The 26,965-nt window shown below is 43.5% G+C and overlaps 1 protein-coding gene across 1 annotated transcript in view; it reads left to right on the plus strand.

Annotated features, from left to right (window-relative positions):
* Positions 1-26,965, plus strand: part of ZC3H18 (zinc finger CCCH-type containing 18) — a 529,487-nt gene that overhangs the window by 431,738 nt on the left and 70,784 nt on the right. The window contains exon 13 of the mRNA XM_069215853.1: positions 21,953-22,099. Coding sequence (XP_069071954.1) covers positions 21,953-22,099 — 147 coding nt within the window. The remainder of the gene's footprint in view (positions 1-21,952; positions 22,100-26,965) is intronic.

Genomic DNA, 26,965 nt, shown 5'->3' on the forward strand with positions numbered 1-26,965 from the left:
GTGTGGAAAAAGTGCTGCTACAAATGTTAGAAGAGGTGTAGAGTTCGGTGAGGAGAGTTTTACAAAATGTTTAACACTGGTGAGATTGGGAAGGTGAACCTTTTTCATTCGGTCTGTGCTGTCTTTTATTATTTTGTATGTCATTCCATTTAGTACTTTGTATTTGGGCCTATCCCTCAGGTTTCTCCTACAATGCCTCTCACTCCATTTGTTTCCCTGTGACGACGTTCCCATACTCTTCCCCCAAACCCACAACTTCACTTGGCATCCCTTTTAGCAGTCTCTTTGAAGAATCCAAGTATGTGCAGTCTATACACCCCTCTCACCTGATTGGATGTGACCTCCACTTGTTTACTAGTGTCAAATCTTAAAGGGATTCATATCTTTGCAATGTGTGAAATGTAAAATGGTAATGGATAGTATGCCAAACGGTGATGAATTATGCTGTCAATTAATATTTTACATTTGAAAGCTTTTAACTGCTATTTACCTCTGATCTAATGCATTTATTGTAACTCGCTCCTATAGAAAATGCTCCTAGAAAAGCTCAATGGGTAAATGAGATAGGTAATATGTTTTTGAAGAGCATATGGGAAACCCAGGGCATGACATTGGAGACTGTAGATATCCCAAAAGCTATTTGAGCAAATATCTTTGCTTGAAGTTTTCAGGCGGATAACCCAAATGATATACCCATAGTTTGAAGGCAACCATAGTGACCCTTTAAAAAACGGAATATGTTATTGGTAAAATGCCTGTTTACTTTTAACAAGTCATATGGTTAGTAAATGATGTTACAGCAACACATGAAACAAAAGCAAATAACGAAGAGCACATCAACAGAAAGGGGCTTCTACTGCAGCTGTCCAAAGTGAACCATGTTTTTAGAACCCCGTAGCGCCTTCCAGTCTTCCATCTTAAACTAAACAGACTTGAATGTCACTAAAACAACTATGTAAACAAACCACTTATTGGTTCCAAAACCTCTCCGAAGTGATTGTGAATTTTAAGTGTCCTACCATGTAAACAGTTCAAATAAAAAAGTATGTTGCAAAACAAAAAGTTAATTATTTTGCTCTTTATTATATTTACTGACATTCAAAGTATTGCTTGGGCATTCAGTGCTAAGGTGTTTGTACCCGCTATATTTCTGTGGTGCTAAAAGTAGCCAGATGTTTTAACCAGTTAGCACATATAGTGCTGTGGTAGAACATACATATCATGCCGCTCCATTCAGCACCTTCTGCAGGCTCTGATTGCTACACTAAATTTACCCAAACTGCTAGTGTCTTCTACACTACATACTAAGTAAAACAAATCTTGTGTCAGATTAATGATAATGCTTGTTAAAGATGCTCCGTTTGTATCACCGAAAACGGAAGTGCTTAAAAAAATGAGCTTGAACTCGGTGCAAGCCTCTCCTACTTACTACATTGTCCGTCTTCTGCTCACATGCAATTGCTTCTTGTAAGTAAAGCATAGCAGCACGCAAGAGCTACTTTTCGACCTGTTGTAATCTATTTGTGGGGTTTAACCACACCCACCTCACGCCCATCACTTTCATTTGTTCCCAGGCTTGCCTTGCAAAAATCCCTTGATGTCATTGGTAAATGCTTTGTTTGTCCCGACTTGAGGCTGTTTTGTTACGCCTTGGAGACTGACCCTGTTACATGAATAATTGCACGATTGCTAATATACTTCAGCGTGGGCAAACTACTTCTTTTCTTTTGTCTCTCCCCTTCCCACTCCATGGCACTTTGAAGTTTCATACAGCGTGAACTTGATCAGCGGTATCAGAGCGCTTTACATGACTACTAGTTACATCACATTGTTTCTTTTGTCTCTCCCCTTCAGGCTCCATCACGGTCTTTTGTCTCCCCTTCACGCTCCATGGTGGCGGGAGAACCGAAATGCTTCAGCTTGTTTCCTCTAGCCATCCAGCACTTAATAAAAACATCCAGCGCAAAAATGGATTGCTCAAGATCCCACGGTTTGGGAAGTCATGTCAAACCAGTGCCCACCTTCCAACTCCACCATTGCTACAGTTTATCTCTAGCATACTACTGTGTATGACACACGCGGGGAAGCCTGGAGGGGTCCAACAGTCTCTCTGATAGGAAATATCTAGCACATATCGAAGTGCTTCTAACTTTTGCACAGAAGTGATCATACAAAATTGATTGCTCAAGATCACACAGTTTGAGGAGCCTTGTCAAACCCGTTCCCGCCTCCTAATTCCGCCGCTGCTGCAGTGTATCTCTAGCATACTACTTGTTTGTGACACATGCGGGGGAAGTCTCAAGGGATCCAGCTGTCTCTCTGATAGTGGTCACACTTCCGGTTGTGAAGACATACTCAGTCAGTTTTGTCACTGCGTCCTTCTCTTTCAGGGTCCACAGGTCATCAGTCAGTCAGATAGCGCAGTTGCTTAATGCACACACTATCAAATATAGTCGATATAACAGGGATTACCAATCTGAACCCAGTAGGTCCAGCTCACTTAATAATAATAAACTTTATTCAGTTAAACAATCATAAAAGCACACAAGAAGAATAAAAACAAAATGCATAAAAGACCATTGCATGATATCATAAAATACAGAGACAATCAGCCTAATCCATTGAAATAACCTAAATAACAATAAATATTATATGTTATAAATATATGTATATAAAAAAGGACTATTACAGAATTGTGGCTCCCGGTAGACATTAATAAGGTTAAGCATGGGGTAAACAACGTGCACAATACTAAACCAGTGCGGAGTGTGCCTTGGGTAGCACACATTTTTTTATAGCTTTAGCTCTTCTATCAATAATTGCCTAAACAGATGGTCCAGCCATCAAGATCATTTTATAGTCCATAACCCTGCCTATTGGACCTTGCACCCAAGAACAGACCTAAAAGAGTGTTTGATAACAATAAATACTATGCAACCTGTTCATTAAAACAATAAGCGTCAAACTCCAATTCTTAATTCCTTTATGTTCCGAAAGTCCTTTGGTTAATGGCAAAATGGCCAGCCATTAAATAGAGGCCTTGATATTCAAAAAGTCCTTTTAGTAATAACAACACATCCAGTCGCAGCTTTGTGGGCTGGTCTTGGCCATAAGTTTAGGATTGCTTGTTTGATTTCCAATTAAAAATATGGCAAGCTTATGCCGTACAGAGACCAGGAATAGGCTTACTGAGAATACAATTGAATCTGCAATGTTGGTCCTAAATAAACGCAGTGCCCACCTGTAAGCTTGCAATCCTTTGAGATAAGCAACTAGGTCAAAGCCATCGATGTCTAGCTTCACAGTAGCCTATAATAATATGATTAATCAACTCACGGGCCAGCGCAAAAACAGGACATAAAGCAGATACACACCCCTCTGTCCTAGTATTATAAGAAGTGTTCAAAGAAAAACACCCATACCTAAATCGCAGATCAGGCTCTTAGCCAGAGGGGGGACACGGTATCCAGGAAGGGCTTGAACTGCGGGGTGGCTTTACCATCAAGGAACCTTTCTGTTACATGGCCTAAATTAGTACTAAAATGTTGGTGCTCGTAATGTGACACCAATATGCCGACTTCACCTGTTTATCCACCTTATGTATCCACCTAGGGTTATCCCAGAGCGCCAGTGTTTTCACCATCCTACTCCAATTAAAAACAAACCTCAGACAAGGTGTTTTACGGGTGTGATTGTATCTGTGTGGGTAATCAACAATACACCAGGATCCGGGCAGGCTTCCTTAAAGCCTGACGTGCTGGACAAAAAAGTTTATAGATTTCAGCATGCAAGTCCTGGTTTGCCATGACTCTAGGCCACGTGACTCTATGGCTACTTTTGGCCACAATAGGTTTAGGTACTGCGCCTAAGTCCAAGCAAGGTGACCTCAAAAACTGTGCGCTCGAAAAGAAAGTGCACAAGGGTCACTAGCAGTAGCACTTACCAACTACATATCAATAAGATCAATCCAGAATCGGACGTCCACCAGGATGTAATCAATAACACTTTTCTAACACCCTCTCTTAAAGGTAAACTCTCTATTTAGATCTGAAAGAGTTCACCCATTGCAAGCTCACAAACCATGTGCATCCACCAGAGAAGCTAATTGCTAAGCAGTATTAAAATACTGACACATTGGTCTTCCTACCACTCTAGGAACCTCCCAGTACTCACCGTCCTCCACAATTACCAAATTAAGGCAGCAAGGGTTTAAAAGTTGTATTGTATATTGGCCACTATTACTTTGCATCCTGTCTGTAAATGCCAACTAGAGCATCTAACATGCTTAAAACTGGTGAATCACACTTTACAGGCATGGATCGGGTGTAATCATTCAGTGTAATTAAAACCAGACCGCTAGTGAATTTGAGTTTAATGCCCATTAAATCTGGGGAATCTATCAAGAGGGACTCTTGTGCACATGCAATATTGTTTTTTACTAAAATCATGAGACCTCCCTTCGCCTCTCCTGGTCTTAAAGGGGGAATTGTCTGACTCACTTTTTATGTTTATCGGTTTATAAAAGCTAATAATAATACAGTAAGAAGCATATTACGTACAGTGCTGTGGATCAAATAACTCAGTACACACCAGTATGGTTTTATAGTCGACTTCCCTAAATGTGCACTGGATGCCTTTGCCTGACTACAGCACCCACTTCCCTGCCTGCTCGTTATCCTTTAGCTACTCGCAGGCCCTTGTATGTTCACCCTCCCCTCCAATCCTTCCACCCGTGGTTTCTTGTCTGTTAAATCCTACAGACGTTTACCAATGTTAGCGGCCTAGTGTGCTTACAGGTGCACCCCGTGCCTCTACGTTGTCCCCTCACCCCTCCTCCTGCTCGTGTTTGTAGAGCCCACCCTGCTCCAATAGCCACTACTTTTTACTTACTCCCCACCCCCATTTTGAAGGCGGTACTCGCCCGGAAATTAACAAGTAATTCTCCACGTGGTTTATCCGAAGGTAGGCCTCAGGGGACAAGTTGGGACTGATTATTGTACAGTCAGGCCTGGAGTGTCTTCTCGTGAGTTCACATAGCAGTAACTCTTTGGCAGAATGAGCAGTAATTCTGCATGGAAGGGGCATCCCTTGTGTTCCTATAATTAATTTGTTTTGACTTGCAACCTGAATTCTCACTTGAATTCTGCTCAGATATCACACTAGAGGCCTCACTATCCTGTGCCCCATCACATGCAGGCATGTGCCACACGGCCTGTCACTTAAAAGCAGTCCTCAGGCCATCCCCTGCCACTGGCCCTCACACAGGAGCTTCATGAACCCACGAGGTTGGCAGCTTAAAGGGAAAGCTGGTGCTGATGTGCTGTGTGTGTGTGTGTGTGTGTGTAACATAAAACCTCTAAAATGTTATTGCTCCTTTGACTTTGATTGGGGTCACTGGCCGATCTCCTCATTACAATTATGACGATGATTCAGGCCAACATAATATCCTTATTACACTATTACTGTTTGAACACTCTTGATATGTTTGGGTGACCCTTCAAGTTTATTTCTCTGGTTATTCCTCCGTGGCTGTCTTGTGTGTTTGTTTGGGGGCAACTCTGATGGTGGGGTGGTGAAAGTGGTGTTATTTTACAATTAGCATGGCTGTTTTAAATTAGAATGCTAAATGGAAACATTTTTTATTTTTGGCTGCAGATAGAGTAAATTATAGGCAGGGCCACTGGAATTATGTGGCAGAAAAGGACCAAATTATGAGGCAGGGTTGACCACTTTATGTGCCAAGAAAAGTCCAGTTAGGGATTTACAATGTCAATAGCTCTAACTCTCGCAAATGCAAGACCTATTGCATTGCAAATTCATGTTTTATTTTCATTTGCGTTGTAGACCCCTTTTGTACTAGGCCTAGTAGGTATCAACTATTGTTTTGCTTGGTTGTGGTAGGACTAACCAGACATAGTTCCTTAATGTTTTCTAAGGTTACCTTTGAAGTCTTCACATGATACCTATTTCATACGAATCAACAATGTTGTGGAGAGTCTCATTTGCGCTTTACCTTCTCATCGAGTCCACCAATCTTACAGCGTGCTTGAAAAGGAAGGGGATTTCCGCAGATTGTTCTCTTCCGATGATGTATATTTCTGCTCTCTCTTGGAATTAGTAATTGATTAAATAGTGTGGTATTTCCAGTTCTTTCATTTTGCTCTCGCTGCTGTCATTGGGACATTTTCCTACTGCTTTAGGTAAGTTCAGTGAACCCTCATGTTTTGCAATTATTTGAATATTTCTTATCTCCAGGACTGCAGCATGTTTTCCTCCTAGTCCCACATTGCGTATCCTGGATTTCCCTTCCATTGATGCTGTGAATGCCAGTTTCTTGAATGCCTGAACAGGGAAATTCTTCATTTATTCGTTCATTTGAAGTCTGACTATTGTCCCAGATTAGTTTATGACAAAAATAAAGATGGTGACAATCTAGTTATAAGTGACATTTTATTACTAATGTTGGAAGGTAGAGAACGAATCTTTTTAAGTTTTATTTCAGTACACGGTTTCAGACTTTGATGTACAGTGTTAATGCGGGGTAAAGTGCCAGTTAAAATTTAAAGTATGCATAATAAAGTGAAGGTAAACATCAGAGGCAAATAAAATTGTGTATGGTCAAGTGAGTCGAATAGAGAGATCTACCGGGGTGCTGTTAGTGTCAAGGGACTGTTGTATAAACCACAGATAGTTTGGGGCAGGTGGTAGGTAGAAATAAACAGATAAAATGCTTTGCAGCAATGAAGGAAGTGGAGGGAGCAGGTGGCAGCTTGGGTGAATGATTTGTTGGTCCATACTTGAATTTCTCAAAGTGGGTTCAACTGACCTTAACGAGAAGGGCTGGTAAAGGGTGCAGTGGGTTAGTTCCATTGTGAATACTGTTAAAATTTGTATGCCTTGCTGTTTGCTCCCCTGCTTCCAGAGTCTGAGCTACTTCTGTTTAAGATAAGTCCATGTATGTTAGTGGATGTGATTCTTCAATGAAGACCTCACCAGACAGATCGAGTACAATATATTAAAAGGATTGGCTTTCTAACAACCATGCAGTCATTTTGAGTCACAGTTAACAATCGAGATTCAGGTCAATATTTTCAAATCTTGGTGAGACATAATTCCAGGACTCGCCCTTACACTCATCTAAGTTACAGTTTTAATCTTGAGAACTTCCCAGGGTTTCTGTTTTTCGGTTCTGCGAATGTGTTAAAATCATTTTAACCAAGTTTCTGTACTTCACCCTGCACGTGTGACATTGAGATTTTGGACCTCACAGAGGTACCTCTCTGTACTTGCTTTAGGATGGGAGTCTTGTACCCTTGGGATCAAAGGCAGCTCAACTGACACATTGCTTTGATCACCTTGGTGGGTTACTGGGAGCTCTATTTTTAATAGATTTTTGGACCATAATGTTATCTTTCAATTGAAGAATTGAGACGACAGGCAGTCCTGGTCTGTGAAGCAGAGGTCTGTATTGTTTGATACTTGTGTATTTTGTCTTTGTTTGAATTTCTGTTTGGGGAAAAGAATGTGTGAGATGGGCTGTGTATTTCTCTCTCTTAAATACATAATATTTTTTCTAGTTTGATGAAGGCGATCGATCAACTTACCTTATGATAGTGTCTAGATCAGCAGTTCTCATCACTTCAAAGGTTTGTTCTGCCACAATCATAAGTGAGCAGCAGAAGTGGTTTGAAGTATCCTACCCTATGCAGTGATGGTTGATAAGTTCTGTTTAGTTTGGGGCTCTTGGCACTAGCAGCATCTGCCTCTTGGTGGTTCCGGTTGCTTTGAATTCTTTCAGAATATAATGTTATATCTTATGGGTGTGTAATTTCCCTTCTCTAGAATATTTTGATAAGTCAGAGAATGAAAGTGCAATAGGTTATGTTTTCCATTTGTTTTTCTCTGCCGCATGATTGCTTCCTTCACGTCATTTGCAATTTCACCCAATATGTGTTGGTTGCGTTCACAGTGCCCTTGATTGATCTAAGTTGGCCAGATGGCCCCATTGGAGTTTGAGCCTCCATTTGAATTGAATGCCTTTGGCAAGAGATTGGGCTAACAAGTGGGCTTCGATTTGCACATGGTTTTATAGTTAATGCTTGAAAGCAGGTACGGATACCAATTTGTGTGCCAGCAATTCTGAATTTTTCCATTCGACCCTTATCAGAGTGCTCTGGGTTGTGAGTGCATATGAGGAACTAGTGTAGTTATTCGCTACTCCTTTCCCCCTGTCGCACCCTCCAACCCCCCTGTTGCTGTCCTAGTTGACTGTTTAGCTGAGCCAGGCTAGCTGTGTGAATGTTTCCTATTTTTCATTTATCTAGTTGCTTATGTTGGCTGTGGCTTTTTGAGAATTGCTTTAGCCCCCGTGAGGGCCTTAATTTACAGGACTGACATTGTGGTAAGTGATGTTGACGTGGTGCCTCTAAAAAACTCTGATAGGATACACTAAAAGGGGACCCAATGAGTAGACAGTTTTAGGGAAATTAGCTGTGAGATGGATGGAGGAAACTCATGTCTCACATGTTGGGAGGTAACTGGATTCACAGACTTATTGGGTATTACTTTTAATGCTAAAACGAGAGGACAGCATGTTTATTCTCCGATATCAGTGCCATCTAGTATCAGTACATTCACATTCTTTTCATCTTGGCAAGCCTTTCCCCCGCACCCCCTAACAACTACTTTCTCATTTGCTGTCTTATTTTTTCTGCCTCTGCCTAATTTCACCCCTTTTTGTTCTCTTAACTAACCGGGACTTATTTTATCTTACTGCTTCTTTTTTTTTCCCTGTCCTTTTCCTAGTGCACTCCACTTTCTACCTTTTCACTTTGCTTCAATTTCTTCCTCTTGATGGGCATGCCTCACAAAGTAATATCCATACAGGTGGACCAAAACTGTATGGACCAAGTAGCTATGGATGGGGGGGTGGTGGGGTGTGTTCATAAATGCACCATACTCACATTATGGTGGTGTGTTCATTCCGACCTTTCCACAGCAGCAGCACAAGGTCTTGGACCTTGTGCCAGTAAGCACTGCGTCTTTGGACATGCTTTGACCTTCAAAGTGGGTGGGGTTGTAAATGCACCACATTCACACATGGTGGTGTGTGTTCATTTCACCCCCTCCACAGCTGCAGCGCAGGGTCTTGGACCTTGTGCCAGTAAGCACTGCATCTTTGGATATGCCTAGACCTTCTAGGGATCTCCCCAGTAGCCAATCATCTAACTGGCTCACTCACAGCCGGGGCAATGGAGCTCAGTACACATGAGTTGGTGGACCATGAATGGTGTCTTTTATCCAGAGGTGACTCACAACAGCTTTGTCCTGTGAATCATACCCTCAGTAAGCCTTTTTACCATCGCTAAGAAAGTAAAGTATCTTGATTACTGGGCACCTGAGTTTCTACAAAGCGAATCCCTGAGGGACACATTCAGTCTGCAGTGTGGAGCAGGACTCCTGTAACTCTTCCCACTGAAGAAGATGGAGGAGACCTACAGGTTTTAGATCATCTCAGGAGCTCTGGGTTGGGCCAGATGAGTGTTGCTCTTTGATGTACTAACCCTAAGCATTTGCCCTCTGATCCATTTACCTATTTGCGAGCAACTCTTGGCTCAGCAGCTGGGCAGGGTCCTACACCTGAATCTGCACAACATACACCTCCATGTGTGAAGGTAAACCAGAAGCTGCTCGGCGATTTTGACTTAACTGCTGAAGTAGCGGATGTGATGCTTGCAGCTAGACACCCAACAAACAAATCTATCTATTCAGGGCATTAGGGGACGTTTGTGGTGTGGTGACCATCAATTGGATCCGCTACAGACCACGTTATCTGATGTTTTCTTGTTTGTTCTGTCTGACACCCAGCAAGGCTTTGCAGAGGGCAAACTAAAAGGGTATGCATGCCTTTTTAGCTTGCTCTATCAGCCTTTGTTTTTCAAGTGACGAGTTGTGATGAGATTTGTCATAGAACTTGACATACATGTTCTCAAAAATGCCTTTTGTTAGGCTTAAATTTGACATTAACTTAGCACCTTAGATTTCTAATGTACATGCCTTTGAATCCATTCACAGCTGTTTTCTGCAACTGCTGTCCATCAAGACGTTTTTTCATCATGATTACCTCTGCGCACTGTGATAGTGAGCTTTACTTGCTGTCAATATAACCCCCATACACCACCTCCTTCCCCCAACAAATTGGTGCTGATGACTCTTGCGTAATTTCTGTTGAACGTCGTCTCAACCTTCCATGTTGGCCAGTCCATTAACCTCCCTGCTTTTTTCTCTCCACTTCTTCCATCTACACGGGAGCTGAGGCTTTAACATTTAAAACCAGGGAGTCCACTTCTGCATCAAGTGCACAAGAAAGTACCAAGTTGATGACCAGGTTTTTATCCGCTTTGGCAGTGCTAAGTAGGGAAGGGCAATACAGAAACAGACCTGTGCCAAGTTGACTGCCCTGTGGATCTGCGAGGCTCCTACATTGGCCTCTGTGCGTGCGTACTTTCACCAAGCACTCCCTACGTGACCGCCAGGTCCACAGAAAGCTCAGTTTGCGCATTCAGTCCTAAAGGATGTCTTGTTGCAAGTCTATTCCTCACACCTTTTAGGAGGCACTGCTTGGGTATCTATTCAAAGAGTGAGGAATCTGCACTTAGAAGTATCTAGCAAAAAAATATGTTACTTTTGGTAACGCTCTATTCGTAGCATGTATGGTTGTAGATACACATGCTCTGCATATTCCTGCCATCTAGTGTTGGGCTCAGACGTTTACAATTTGTTTCTTTTTTCAAATAAGTCTTATGAGTCACAAGATCCTGTGACTCCTTCTCTTCGAGGTAATGTGCATGGTCATCTGCTGCATTTTCATATTGTTTATCTCTGCCATCAGGCTTGGACATGGTCGTTCAAGCTCTATCACCGCCCTTTCTTGAGGCCTTACAGGCCCAGATAAGCTAGCACAATCATCCACGATGCTGTCAAAGCATCAATGGCGAGTCCTTAAGGAAATGACTCTTAGACTACTGGGCGCCTTCCTTCTGGAGCAGATAATATTCCAGAAAGTGTAATGGAACAGACTCAATTTCGAAGGTGCCTTCTGTGCAACAAAAAATACCCACACAAAAATCAACACCTGATTTGTAACTTGTGCCTCTCCCTAGGGTGCAACTACCAGCACTGTGCGGTGTGTCAGCAGTTCAAATTGAAGAGACTTTAAAACACTGCCTGGCACAACAACTTGCCGACAGTATGAGGACCACTGCAGAGCAGGAGGTATCATAGGTAGAGATCATCATCAGTGATGAGGAGGTAGAATACGAGGGTGTCAAGTTGACAGGTACCCCTGTCGAAGTCGGAATCTGCATTGCATGACACCGGTCCGGGTCGGATTTTGGCAGTGAGGCTGGGGTTGAGGCCAACCTTAGGCACGGGCAGCATCAGGAGCATTGATGTCAGAAAAGTCATTGGGGAAGGTCGACATGGTACGATCGATGCCTGTTCGGGATCCAGGAAAACGAATCCATGGGTGCCCTCCAGAGCTGAAGCTGCTGGCACGGAACCTGAGGAGGCCCCAGCCAATTCCACAGGGCCCAACGGCGCTCCAGCTGAGTCAGACTGCCCAAATATGAGGCACATGGCCTTATAGAACTCAAGGAGTTAAGCATGGGTCGCTCCGGTTCCCGGAAACTCAGGGAGACAAGGAGCCGATCCAGACGCAGGCTCTGAGGATCGAGGCCTAGAACGGCGACACTCCTCTTTCCTCGTCGCGTTCGCCGACGGACAGGGTGAAGTGGAAGAACCTTTGTTCTTCGACTCCTTGTGCCCCCTACGTACCTCATCTCCAGAGGACTTGGATATCTGAAGATCTGGCTAATTTAGGTTGTGGCGTGGCTTCTGTGCTGGCGTAATGCTGAGATATGCCTTCGGTATGATTTATGGCCTATATCAAGTGGATATGACGTAACATAACTGTCCCTAAAAAGAGTAGGCTAGAGACTTTGACTATTCCACCAAACAAGAGGCCTTTGTGGTAAACAAAGGCACCAGTCCACCAAAACCTCAATTACCACTCAGCTCTCCAGCACGTTCACTCTCTTCTACACATTCAACTATTGCAAGCTTAAATCCATATTCTCCAGGGATTGATTTGCAAGGGCCTTCAGATTACTCACAGAGCTCTGATAATCCTTTGGGAAGACTATAACGTCGACCCAGAGGATGACCCAGGTTTAGAGCCAATCCCCATTTAACCATCCCCACCAGACGACACCATGAATTATCACAGTGTCATACAAAGAACTGCAGCATACCACAGGGTGGATTTGCGTGTCACCCCTAAAGAGGATGACTTTTTGGTAGAGACTTTATTCAGAATAGAAAGGACAGTTCAGTTATCTACCTATCATAAACACTTTGTTAAAACTCTCAACAGAGATTTATAAAGACCCAGTAGTAAAAGGTATAGTACTTACTCCCAGGTTAGATGGTAAGCATAAAGCATCAGACGACCCGTTGCATATTAGGGACCACCCATCCCCAGATTCCTTAGTGGTGGCTACCACATGGAACTGTCAGCAGCACAAGTGACAGGAGTTGCACCTCCTCCTCATAAGGAAACTAAGAGGATCAAGGTGGCATGGAAGAGATGGGCTGTAGGCAATGTGAATCATTGCTTGTGCATCACCAACTCTGTGGGCATGCTCTATAGATAAAACCGGGCACAATGGGACAAGAAGGAGGATATCCAACATATTTCCTGCATATTTCGGGTTTCAAACCTGAGGTGCAACAACACCTGCTGAATTTCCTATTTGCTGGAAAACATCTTTTTGGCCTCTAGGTCAATGAAAAGTTAGAAAGGAGTAAGGAGGACACAAGACGGCAAAGGCAATGGGTGCATTACAAACAACCACTCCACAGCAGTCCTTTCAGCAAGGGAGGGGTATAGTTAAAACATCCACTTCAGATCAGAGGCAAACCTACCAAAAGCAGTAGCAGGCTTACCATTAGCAGGGAGGTAATGGTTTTGTCAAGGGCTCATAAAGAGGCAGTGGAACCAGAGAGAAAGTTAGAGTTACACAAACCAGGGTGCCTCCGTCACCAAACAATGACTTCCATCTCAAACTAACCCATAACTCAACCGTACACCCTTAACTCACCACCCAGACCAAAACACACATTGTGGGAAGACTTCTGGGGTTCCAGATGCATTAAGAAGGCATCCCCTTCAACCAATGGGTGTTTTCAGAAGTATAGCACGAATATTGTCTCGAGCTCCTATCAACCCCAGAGTATCTCCCTGGTGTAGATGATGACTTTACATACTTCTTAAGCAGAGCACAGCAACAAGTTCATGAGTAGGAACTCCACCCACAAATACTTCAGCAGTACTTCCAAATTTGGGAATCTCCAAACCTAGATGTCTTTCCAACAGCAGAAAACACGAAATGCCACCGTTCATCTCTGGATTTTACCACCCACAGTCACTGTGGATGAATTGGTTGGGGATATTTGCCTACACTTTTCCGCCTCTCCCACTCCTTACATTTGTGGTAAGGAAGCTCAGCAAAGAACTCTCAGCCTAATCCTAACACCCCCACGTGGGCTCAACTACCTGGGTATACCACTGTACTCGAGTTGTTAGTAGTCCCCTCTAAGAAGCTTCTCACACAGATTAACAGGATAATCAAATGCCCAGCTCCCAAACAGCTCAATCTAGTTATCTGTCTCCTAAAGTCCTAGAGTTTGGGTACCTAAACCTACTCACAGAGTGGATTGATATCCTAGAACCTGCTGTGCAGTTACGTTGAAGAGATTTGTTTGTTGCTGTACTGCACAACACATTAACCCCTCAAACCTACAGTACACAATTTATTATATTACCTATTACAATTTCAGAGATCATACCTAGCCTACACATCTATATATCTTCACCTTGCAGCCATTGCTGCATTCCTACAAAACAGGGAATAACCTTCACTGTTTAGAATCCCAGTTGCCAAAGCGTTCATGGAAGATTTAAAAAGGGTTACACATTTAAGAACACCACCAGCTGTAGTGTGGAATCTTAATGTGGTACTAACCATGCTCGTGGGTCCCCCTTTTGAGTCCTTACACTTATGTACTTTTTAATACCTTTCATGAAAGGATACTTTTCTAGTGACAATTACCTCACTCAGAACAGTTAGTAAGTTGCAGGCATCCACTTTACAAGTGCCGTTCTGTCAAGTATATGAGGAGAGAGTCATCTTCAGACCCAGTCCAAAGTTTTTGCTTAAAGTTCTGTCATCTTTTCATGTCAGTCAGACTAGCTGAGAGTTTTCTTAACCAATCCACACTTTAGTTGTTAAGAGAGCATTACCATACTACATTGGCATAATCAAATATTTTAGGAAAATGCAACAATTGTTTGTAGCTTTTTCTAACCTGTGACCGGGTCACACCATATCCAGAACAGGCATTGCTATATCGATTATGAGATGTAATCAACCTGTTATGCCAAGACAAAGAGAACCCTACAAAGTCACCAATAGGCATATTCTACTTGGAAGAAGGTTGTTTCTGTGGCTTTCTTAGGTAACATCCCAGTTCGGTGAAATGTGTAGCTGCAGATACACATGCTGTGCATAGTCCGCCGTCTGGTGTTGGGCTCGGAGTGTTACAAGTTGTTTTTCTTCGAAGAAGTCTTTTTTCGAGTCACGAGACCGAGGGACTCCTCCTACTTTGGTTCCATTGCGCATGGGCGTCGACTCCATCTTAGATTGTTTTTGTTCCGCCATCGGGTTCGGACGTGTTCCTTTTCGCTCCGTGTTTGGGGTCGGAAAGTTAGTCAGAATCTCGGAAAATTACGTTGGTATTGTTTCGTTCGGTATCGGGTTAGATTAGAATCAACACCGAATCTTGAAGAGCTCCGGTAGCCCTTCGGGGTATTTTCGATCCCCCGTCGGGGCCTGGTCGGCCCAACCACGTGCAACATCGAGACTGATGGAACGGACCCCGTTCCGATTCTGTCCTAAATGCCACAATAAATATCCCTATACGGACCAACATTTGGTCTGTAACTTGTGCTTTTCCCCCGAGCACAAGGAGGAAACGTGTGAGGCCTGTCGCACGTTTCGGTCGAGAAAAACACTCAGAGACCGAAGAGCCAGGAGGTTGCAGATGGCGTCCACGCCGACAGCACATCAAACGTTCGAGGAGGAGGAAGAGGAAGAATCTTTCTCCATCCACGAGTCGGATTCCGAAGAGTTCGACGTCGAAGATCAACCAACCGTGAGTAGGACGTCGAAACAAAGATCACACGAAAAGGCAGACAAAGCCCAGGGGACGCCACTGCCAACAGGCCATGGCTTAACCCATAAAGTAGGTGACCGTCCATCGGCACCGAAAAGGGCGAGCTGGTGCCGAAGTCGTCCGACTCAGGTCGAGACACAGGCACTCAGCAATCTCGGGACCGAGAGAGTGGTGCAGAAAAGGGTCGACACCGAGAGAGCAGCACCGAAGCTGCTCGGCACAGAGACACCGGCACCGAAGCTGCTCGGCACAGAGACCGCGGCACCGAAGATGTTCGGCACCGAGACGGCACAACACCAAAAAAGAGAAAGATCTCGTCGGAGCCGAAAAAAACTAAAGACACGGTTTCGGTGCCAAAACACCCGGCAACCGAACCGAAAACCAGTTCCTACTCAGAGGAACAATCACTGTCCTCCCAACTAAAAAGACACAGATTTGAGGAGGAATTACAAACAACAGAAATAGATCACACGCAAAAGCGTATCTTTATCCAAGAGGGTACAGGGAAGATCAGCACCCTTCCCCCAATTAGGAGGAAAAGGAAACTTGACTTCCAGCAACAAGACAAGCAACCACAAGCAAAGGTGGCAAAGAAGGTAAATCCACCACCCTCTCCACCACCGTCAGCTCATGTATCACCGGCACAGACTCCACCACAATCACCAGCTCATACCACCATGAGCCAAGATGATCAGGACGCATGGGACCTCTATGACGCTCCGGTATCGGACAATAGCCCAGAGGCGTACCCATCTAAACCCTCACCACCTGAGGACAGTACAGCATATGCACAGGTGGTAGCTAGGGCAGCCGAATTTCATAATGTATCGCTACATTCAGAGCCTATCGAGAATGACTTCCTCTTTAACACCCTGTCCTCCACCCATAGCCATTATCAAAGCCTTCCTATGCTCCCAGGAATGCTAAGGCACGCAAAACAGATTTTTAAGGAGCCAGTTAAAAGCAGAGCAATAACTCCAAGGGTGGAGAAAAAATATAAGGCACCGCCCACAGACCCTGCTTTTATTACGTCACAACAGACACCAGATTCAGTAGTCGTAGGAGCAGCCCGTAAAAGAGCCAACTCGCAAACATCAGGCGACGCACCACCTCCAGACAAGGAGAGCCGCAAGTTTGATGCAGCGGGAAAAAGGGTTGCAGCACAAGCTGCAAACCAGTGGCGCATCGCCAACTCGCAGGCACTCCTAGCGCGCTACGACAGGGCCCATTGGGACGAGATGCAGCATTTCATCCAGCACCTCCCCAAAGAATTCCAGAAACGAGCGCAACAAGTGGTTGAAGAGGGACAAAATATCTCCAACAACCAGATTCGTTCTTCTATGGATGCAGCAGATACAGCAGCAAGAACAATAAATACTGCTGTGACGATAAGGAGGCACGCATGGCTGCGCACATCTGGCTTCAAACCTGAGATACAACAGGCTGTGCTTAATATGCCGTTTAATGAACAGCAATTGTTTGGGCCGGAGGTGGACACTGCAATCGAAAAATTAAAGAAGGACACCGACACAGCCAAAGCCATGGGCGCACTCTATTCCCCGCAGGGCAGAGGCACATTTGGCACATTTCGCAAAACAACTTTCAGAGGGGGGTTTCGAGGTCAAGCCACAGAAGCCAGCACCTCACAAGCAAGACCACCTACCTACCAGGGACAATATTAAAGGGGAGGTTTTCGGGGCCAATACAGAGGGGGCCAATTCCCAAGAAACCGGGGAAAATGTCAAGGTCCCAAAACCCCTCAAAATAAACAGTGACTCACAAGTCACACAACCCCTTCACACAACACCAGTGGGGGGGAGACTAAGCCAGTTCTACAACTCTTGGGAAAAAATAACAACAGACACTTGGGTCTTAGCAATTGTCCAACATGGTTATTGCATAGAATTTATCCAACTCCCTCCAAACGTCCCACCAAAAACACACAATATGTCGAAACAGCATATAGACCTTCTAGGACTAGAAGTTCAAGCATTACTGCAAAAAGACGCAAGAGAATTAGTACCAAGTCCACAAAAGAACACAGGAGTTTACTCACTGTACTTTCTAATACCAAAAAAGGACAAAACTCTGAGACCAATATTAGATCTCAGAACACTAAACACCTACATCAAATCAGACCACTTTCACATGGTCACGCTACAAGACGTAATACCACTGCTAAAACAGCAAGACTACATGACAACGTTCGATCTAAAGGACGCGTATTTCCATATACCGATACATCCCTCGCACAGGAAATACCTAAGGTTCGTATTCAAAGTAATACATTACCAATTCAAAGTGTTGCCATTCGGAATAACAACAGCGCCAAGAGTCTTTACAAAATGTCTAGCAGTAGTAGCTGCACACATCAGGAGGCAGCAAATACACGTGTTCCCGTACCTAGACGATTGGCTAATCAAGACCAACTCGCTAACAAAGTGTTCACACCACACAGATTATGTTATACAAACCCTTTACAAGCTGGGTTTCTCCATCAACTATGCAAAGTCACACCTTTTGCCGTGTCAAACACAGCAATACTTGGGAGCGACAATCAACACAACAAAAGGGATAGCCACTCCAAGTCCACAAAGGGTTCAAAATTTTCACAAGGTGATACAAGCCATGTATCCAACTCAAAAGATACATGCACAGATGGTATTAAAACTTCTAGGCATGATGTCCTCATGCATAGCCATTGTCCCAAACGCAAGATTGCACATGCGGCCCTTACAACAGTGCCTAGCATCACAATGGTCACATGCACAGGGTCAACTTCTAGATCTGGTGTTGATAGACCGCCAAACATACATCTCGCTTCTATGGTGGAACAGTACAAATTTAAACAAAGGGCGGCCTTTCCAAGACCCAGTGCCACAATACGTGATAACAACCGATGCTTCCATGACAGGGTGGGGAGCACACCTCAATCAACACAGCATCCAAGGACAATGGGACATACATCAAAGAAAGTTTCATATAAATCACCTAGAACTGTTAGCAGTATTTCTAGCATTGAAAGCATTCCAACCCATGATAACACACAAATACATTCTGTTGTGTCTCCTAACACAAAAAATATGGCATTGGGCAATTCACAACCACATTCGCCTAATGGCACAATTTATTTCAGGGATCCAGAACCAGCTAGCAGACAATCTCTCTCGGGATCACCAACAGGTCCACGAATGGGAAATTCACCCCCAAATCCTGAACGATTACTTCCAAATTTGGGGAACACCACAAATAGATCTATTTGCAACAAAAGAAAACGCAAAATGCCAAAACTTCGCATCCAGGTACCCACACCGGCAATCCCAAGGCAATGCTCTATGGATGAATTGGTCAGGGATATTTGCTTACGCTTTTCCCCCTCTCCCTCTCCTTCCATATCTAGTAAACAGATTGAGCCAAAACAAACTCAAACTCATACTAATAGCACCAACATGGGCAAGACAACCTTGGTATACGACACTACTAGACCTGTCAGTAGTACCTCATGTCAAACTACCCAACAGGCCAGATCTGTTAACACAACACAAACAACAGATCAGACATCCAAACCCTGCATCTAGCAATTTGGCTCCTGAAATCCTAGAATTTGGACACTTAGGCCTCACTCAAGAGTGTATGGAGGTCATAAAACAAGCCAGGAAACCTTCCACTAGACATTGCTATGCAAGTAAATGGAAAAGATTTGTTTGTTACTGTCATAATAATCAAATTCAACCATTGCATGCATCTCCGAAAGATGTAGTAGGATATTTACTACATTTACAGAAATCAAATCTAGCTTTCTCTTCCATAAAAATACATCTCGCAGCAATATCTGCTTACCTGCAGATTACTCATTCAACATCCCTATTTAGAATACCTGTCATTAAAGCGTTTATGGAGGGCTTAAAGAGAATTATACCACCAAGGACACCACCTGTTCCTTCATGGAACCTCAACATTGTCTTAACAAGGCTCATGGGTCCACCTTTCGAACCCATGCATTCTTGTGAAATGCAATACTTAACGTGGAAAGTTGCATTTCTCATTGCCATCACATCTCTAAGAAGAGTAAGTGAAATACAGGCGTTTACCATACAAGAACCATTTATTCAAATTCACAAAAATAAAGTCGTTCTAAGAACAAATCCAAAATTCTTACCAAAGGTTATCTCACCGTTCCACTTAAACCAAACAGTGGAATTACCAGTGTTCTTCCCACAGCCAGATTCAATAGCTGAAAGAGCACTACATACGTTAGACATCAAGAGAGCGCTAATGTACTACATTGACAGGACAAAACAAATTAGGAAGACAAAACAACTATTTATTGCCTTCCATAAACCTCATGCAGGAAATCCAATTTCGAAACTAGGTATTGCTAGATGGATAGTAAAATGCATCCAAACCTGCTATCTTAAAGCAAAAAGAGAACTGCCTATCACTCCAAAGGCACACTCAACCAGAAAGAAAGGTGCTACTATGGCCTTTCTAGGAAATATTCCAATGAACGAAATATGCAAGGCAGCAACATGGTCTACGCCTCATACATTTACTAAACACTACTGTGTAGATGTGTTATCTGCACAACAAGCCACAGTAGGTCAAGCCGTACTAAGAACTTTATTTCAAACTACTTCCACTCCTACAGGCTGAACCACCGCTTTTGGGGAGATAACTGCTTACTAGTCTATGCACAGCATGTGTATCTGCAGCTACACATGCCACCGAACGGAAAATGTCACTTTCCCAGTGTACATCTGTTCGTTGCATTAGTCGCTGCAGATTCACATGCGCCCACCCGCCTCCCCGGGAGCCTGTAGCCGTTTGGAAGTAATCCTCAACATTTGTACATTTGTAAATATATTACTTTAACCTTCATTTTGTACATACTTATTCATTCCATTGCATGGGCACTATTACTAGCATACACAACTCCTACCTCACCCTCTGCGGGGAAAACAATCTAAGATGGAGTCGACGCCCATGCTCAATGGAACCAAAGTAGGAGGAGTCCCTCGGTCTCGTGACTCGAAAAAAGACTTCTTCGAAGAAAAACAACTTGTAACACTCCGAGCCCAACACCAGACGGCGGACTATGCACAGCATGTGAATCTGCAGCGACTAATGCCACGAACAGATGTACACTGGGTAAGTGACATTTTCCATACCTGGCATTTACAAAGCAACTGCTTGGTTAACCCCTCATATGTTCACCAAACATTATTATGTGGATGTTCTTGCTTGCAACAAGCACACGTAGAACAAGCCATACTGAGAACTTTATTTCAAACATCTGCAACACCCAGTGACTAGTCACTACGTGAGGAGAACTTCTTAAGGGACTATTCATAGCATGTGTATCTACAACCAGACATGCTACAAATTGAGTGTTCCTTATATTGTAAGAATCTGTTTGTTGCATGCTGTGCTGTAGATTGGCATGCGCCCACCCTCCTCTTCAGAAGTCATTGCTTGTTCCTGATAATCAAATAATTCACATACTCATTTTATTTACATTCACAACGCATAGTCATTGGTGTAGGCTATTTCTAACTCCACTATACCTGCACCTGATATGAGAAAAACAATCTGACGATGGAGCAGATTACCATGTGCATTACCTAGAAGAGGAGTAGTCACGGAATGTTGTGACTGGAAAGACTTCTTCCCAGAACATCAAGCTGTGTACGTCCGAGTCTACAGCACTACATATAAGAAATGGATGCTCACAAGGCAAGTAACATAATTCTTCTGGTTGATATTCTTTCTTGTCAGAGATTCCTCACAACCCTCCCTACTTAAAATTTAGTAGAATGGACTTTCATAGCTGTTACGAAGGTCCCAGATTTCTGCAGACTGTCATCTCTAATCTGTCACAAGGAATCCGCATATCTAGAGCTCAGATGAGTTGAAAGTAAACTGACCTCATCACGCAGGGGTGGCGTATAAATGCAGCTCTACACCTTCACTTGTGGAAGTGGTGCTGAGCCGTTGAGGAATCCATTGGAACCTCCTACTGGAATGGGGGAGTGAGTGCTTGAAAAAGTTCAGATTCAGTTTGGCTCCTTGGGATATTATAAATGGGAGGCATCTGAGATTCTTACATGTGTGAACATTCTTGCAAGAAAAGAAAACTCAATTTTTGATGTTGCGTGTTTTGGCATTTTCTGTGATCAGCTTTTGTCAAGAAGGTGCATGCACAGTGAAGTAGAGACCGATTTTTGTACGCTCCAAAAGATTAAATTAGCATATCCATATAGCTTAGGGCCCTAAAACAACCTTAATCATGTTTGCTGTGAGAAGCCACAGGTGATTGTTCAAAAGATTGTCGAACGTACAAAGATGTGGGCGTGCACAGTACCTCTTGTTCTCGGGTAAAGAAAAAAACTAGGCACAGTTTATTGCTGCAGGTCCACATAATCAAGCTAAGTAGCCAAAACTGTATACAGGACCATGCAGGATGGTCACAAGCACTACCAAGGCAAATATGACTGATGTTCATATTGCACTCGTTGTCAGTTTTCAGTTGTCCAACAAATAATCTAAACCACAACCAACATGGAGCCGTGGCTTGAATAGCTTTGCACCTTTCCATATTTCCTGGAAAATTGCATATTCATTTTGACCTCGTTATTTAACATATTCGTTTTGCTTTTAGGCGGACGATCAGTGGCAGCCTCAGTGGTAGTGCTAGCAGCTACAGTGGCTCCAGTTCCCGCTCAGTGTCTCGGTCTGGCTCCAGGTCTCACTCCCATTCATCCTCAGCAACAGGATCTCCATCTCCAGCAGGGTCTAAGAAATCTCGGTAAGCAATCCTTTCTGCTTTCTTTTCAGCTAGTAGTATTTTTACTTATGGGCACACCAGAGGTTCATAGTGAATGGATCCAAACTAAGAGAAGGATGAAAATGGCCAAACAGTCTCTCTCGCTTATTTAGGGGGTGTCCTTCCATTCTTAGGTTTAATGAGGGGTGCAGCTGGTAGTGACTGCATTTACAAAACAGCACTCAGTAACTTACTCCTGTGCAAAATGCATTTCTCCATGTATAGTACTTTCCCATGTTCTGCTCTTTAGTTTATACTAAAACAAAAAGTACTGAAATTGCTTAATAGAAAAGAGAAGTGAACCAAGCACTATCTTTCAGATATTTTAATAATGCTCCCATAGCTTAAATTGCAGCACAAATTATATCCACAGAATGCTGGTGTTATGATGGGGAAGCAGTAATTATGATACTAATGCCGACACATTGCTGAGTGATGGTACATCTTGCTTTAATTCAGGCAAATTAGGCCTCAGGCATGTTGCGATGGTGAGAATCGTGTATCAATATAGGTTATGACAATGCATCAAAATTCAGTATGAGAAATTATGAACCAAATACTTTATTATAGGACGTTGTGTTTTAATCTATAGAAGCCTGTGTAACGCTGGTATGTCTCGGGAATGCCATTCCAATGTTTTCCTCACATACAGGGGTCTTATAACCCCCTCTGCTGCTAACCCCTTCACCTGCTCGATCCCCTTTTCGCCTACTTGGGGTAGTTTGTGCTTAGGGCTCCATATCTTTTTTTTCTAGATAAGTTATCCATGACAAATTTGCAGCTTTTTTCCCCAATATCCCGGTGATCCTAAACATACCCAGGGTTTATGGATTCCCCTGGAGGGACCGCGAAAATAGGCAAAATATTACAAAATTATGATTAAAAAAAAATAAAAAATGGGGGAAAGTGCTTCAGGTAAGTGGCTGTTTTCTAAAAAAAAAAATCTAAAAATGGCATCCACGAACGGATCGCTGTATTTAAGTCACCATCTTCCCAAACTTCAGGAACATACAGAGCTCAATCAAAAAAACACATTTTCTACCCTGATTTGGCATTTTTCTAAGAGATAGCCTATTTTCCTTGTGTTTTTTGTGCTCTCAACGTACTTCCAGTTTGTGGTAGAAACCAGTGTGAAACCGATGGGTGATCCAAAAAAACTATACATTTCTGAAAACTGGATGAAATTCTGAATTCAGAGAGGGGTCATATGTGTAAATCCCTCAAGTTTTTCCAAAGAGAATTAACTGTTGAAATAAAGATAAATTGAAAATGAGTAGGGAAAAAGAAACGGGCATTTGTGGCAACATTTTAATCTGTAACGTTTTGTCATAATGGCTGATTAACAAAAGCAATATGCCGTTACGTCCGTTAGACACTTCTGTTTGCAGAATGTATAGGGTTTTAGGTTCCCCAAGAACCCCAGGTACCTAGAGCAAACAACTGAGCGGCACCGTAAAATGATTTTTTTTATTGAGTACAGACCAATTTTTATAGTGAAATAGGCACAGTGAAAAATGGGTATAATGACAATTTATGTATTTCTGAAATGGGCACAAGATATAGAGTTTAAGAAGCAGTGGTTATTTCTGCATTTCTGAATTTGTGGGTACCCATACTAGTGTATGATTTAGAGGGCATATTTCTTATACACTGGCTTACATTTGAAAGGCACAAATGCAGCGAAATCCAATTGGTAATAACAAATGTTCTACTATTCTATGCTCTCACAAGACTCCTGTTAAAAATGGTATCTCACTTCTGTGGACAGACCTAGTGCCTGTGACAGGAAACAGCCCAAGACGCAACATGGACGCAGTTCATTTTTCTACTCAAAGTGGACCCTCTTTTTACAATGTGGGTAGCTCTAGATTTTGGACCCTATCTCAGCTGGTACCTAGGAAAACCTAGCCAACATGTACATTTTTGAAAAGTAGACACCTAGGGGTATCCGTGGTGGGCTGACTTGCATGGCTCGCACCACATTTTGTTACCCAGAATCTCTTGCAAACCTCAAACTTTGACAAATAAAACAAACATTTTCCTCACGTTTCTGTGATGGAAAGTTCTGTAATCTGCAGCAAGCTACAATCTTCCATCCACCCGGCATTCCCCCCAAGTCCCCAAATAAAAAAATTGTACCTCACTGGTGTGGATAGACCTAATCCCCGCGACAGGAAACGGCCCACAAAGCAACATCGACTCAGCACATTTTTCCACCCAAAACTGACCCTCTTTTTCCAATGGGGGTAGCTCTAGACTTTGGACCTTAGGTCATCTGGCACTTAGGAAAACCTAGCCAGCCTGTACATTTTTTAAAACTAGACACACACACAGGGGTATCCAGGGTGGGCTGACTTGCATGGCTTTCACCATGTTTTGTTGCCCAGAATTCCTTGCAAACCGCAAACTTACATTACAAAAACACATTTTCCTCACATTTCTGTGATGGAAAGTTCTGGAATCTGCAGGGAGCTACAATCTTCCATCCACCCGGCATTCCCCCCCCCCCCCCCCCCCCCCCCCCCCCAAGTTTCCTGATACAAAATGGCACCTCACTTGTGTGCGTAGACCTAGTCCCCGCAACGGAAATGGCCCAAAACACAACATGGACACAGGGCATTTTTCCACCCAAAATGTAACCTCTTTTTCCAGTGTGGTTAGCTCTAGATTTTGGACCCTAGCTCGACTGGCACCTAGGGAAACCTAGCTAACCTGTGCATTTTTGAAAACTAGACACCTAGTTGTATCCTTGGTGGGCTGACTTGCATGGCTCTCACCAGGTTTTGTTACCCAGAATGTCCTGCAAACCTCAAACGTGGACTAAAAAAAACACATTTTCCTCACATTTCTGTGATGTAAAGTTCTGGAATCTATGGGGAGCCACAAACTTCCCTTTCCCCCGGCATTCCCCAAGACTCTCGATAAAAATGATACCTCACTTCTGTGGTTGGGCCTAGTGCCTGCACCAGAATAAATCAAACCAAGGTCAAAGGAGGGTCTCTTTGCAAGGACTCCTGTTGATGTTAGTTTGATCAGTTCCTATCACAGGCACTAGCCCCAGCCACACAAGTGGGGCAACATTTCTATTGGGACAAGTGGAGAAACGCTGGGTGCTATGAATTTTGTGGTTTCCTTCTGATTCCAGAAGAATATAGCACAGAAATGCAAGGAAAAAGGTGTAATTTTAGTCACATTTTGAGGTTTGTAGGGCATTGTGGGCATGAAAACTTGTTGGGATTCACGAGTGGCACAACACTCTGTACTCCCCTGGGTGTCTAGTTTACAAAAATATCTAGAGTTAATAGATTTTCCTAGAGTCAATGTACACCATGGCAAAGAAAGACAAACATTACTACACAACCGTCTATTCCTCAAGTACACAAACACTGGTTGGATTTGGCATGCAGGTGAGTGAAAGGTTCAAAATGTAAAAATTTTATTACTGAGAAATTTCACAAAAATGAAATACACTATTAATAGTTGAAAGCTCAAAAAACGAAACCAATGACTCACAGCTTGTACGCTGTAAAGTCACTGCAAGGCACCCACCGCTTTGCAGCAACACAACAAGTTTATGGATGAAGTGCTGAAACTTTTCAAACACTCACCCCCTGTCACAGATCTGGGTTAAACCCATTGTTCTTTTGCTCACCATGCCACCCCATTTTGGACCCAGCCATATGCAAATCAGTCTTGACCCTGTTCCCCATGGGAACAGTCCAGCCCGAACTGCTAGTCCAGGCCCTCCTTTGAACGGAAACAAGCATCCTAGGACTAGTTTGAGGGTATCGTCCCTCATCAGCAGTCTAGCTTGAATCCAGTGGCACAGTGAGCAAGGGACCCACATCTGGGCATACCCTGCCACTTAGGGTGGACATAGCAACACAAGATGATCGAATGAGTACTGAAACTTTTCGAACACTCACCCTCTGTCACAGATCTGGGTTAAATCCATTGTTCTTTTGCTCACCATGCCACCCCATTTTGGACCCAGCCATATGTAAATCAGTCTTGACCCTGTTCTCCATGGGAACAGTCCAACCACTTTACAGGCCATTCCCACACCTTTCATGCATGCGTGACATACACGACCATTCACACCGCCTATCATGGGCCCAGGATATTACAACACTCACATCAGCAGGCAATGTAGAGATAATGTACGCCCTAGCAGAAAAAGACAGTGAAGACGAATATTACTGCACAATCATCTATTCCTCAAGCAGGGCCGCTAGCGCTGGTGGCGCCCTGTGCGACAGTCTATTTTGGGTCCCACCCCATGACCACCTCCTCGGATTCACTCAATACCACCTGACAGATGTGCCCCTCATCTCGCCATAGCCCCGCCTTTCCCATACATTCATTTGTTTTAAGGCACTTCTAAAGGTTGCCTTTACTAATCCACTCAGCTATCCACGTAAAATATAGGTTTTCAGTATTCACTGTACATCCTGCAACACTAGTAAAAGCAGGCACCATAGGTTACACCATGTTTGGGCCAACCCAGAGTTCAACATTTCCAGTGGGCAGTCTTTCAGCCCCAGGGTGCAATCCAGATGCATCTTGCTGCACTATCAGCATACCAATGTATGAGGCACTTCCTCCACACTGAGTGGTTTCATAGTCAGATGATTCCTCTTGGACAGATAATTAACTGCCAGAATCCTGGACTTCCTCCTCTGCCTCAGATGCAAAATCAGTCTTATAATAATGGTCGGAAGAAGAATTGAAAAGCATACCAACAACCTGCTGAGTGGTAATTCTGCGGCTAGCCATAATCCTTACTAGTAAAAGTAACTTGACAAATAAGTCAACAATAACTAACACTGTGTAAAATAAGTGATACAC

This window comes from Pleurodeles waltl, chromosome 12 (assembly GCF_031143425.1).
Source record: "Pleurodeles waltl isolate 20211129_DDA chromosome 12, aPleWal1.hap1.20221129, whole genome shotgun sequence".
NCBI lineage: Eukaryota > Metazoa > Chordata > Amphibia > Caudata > Salamandridae > Pleurodeles > Pleurodeles waltl.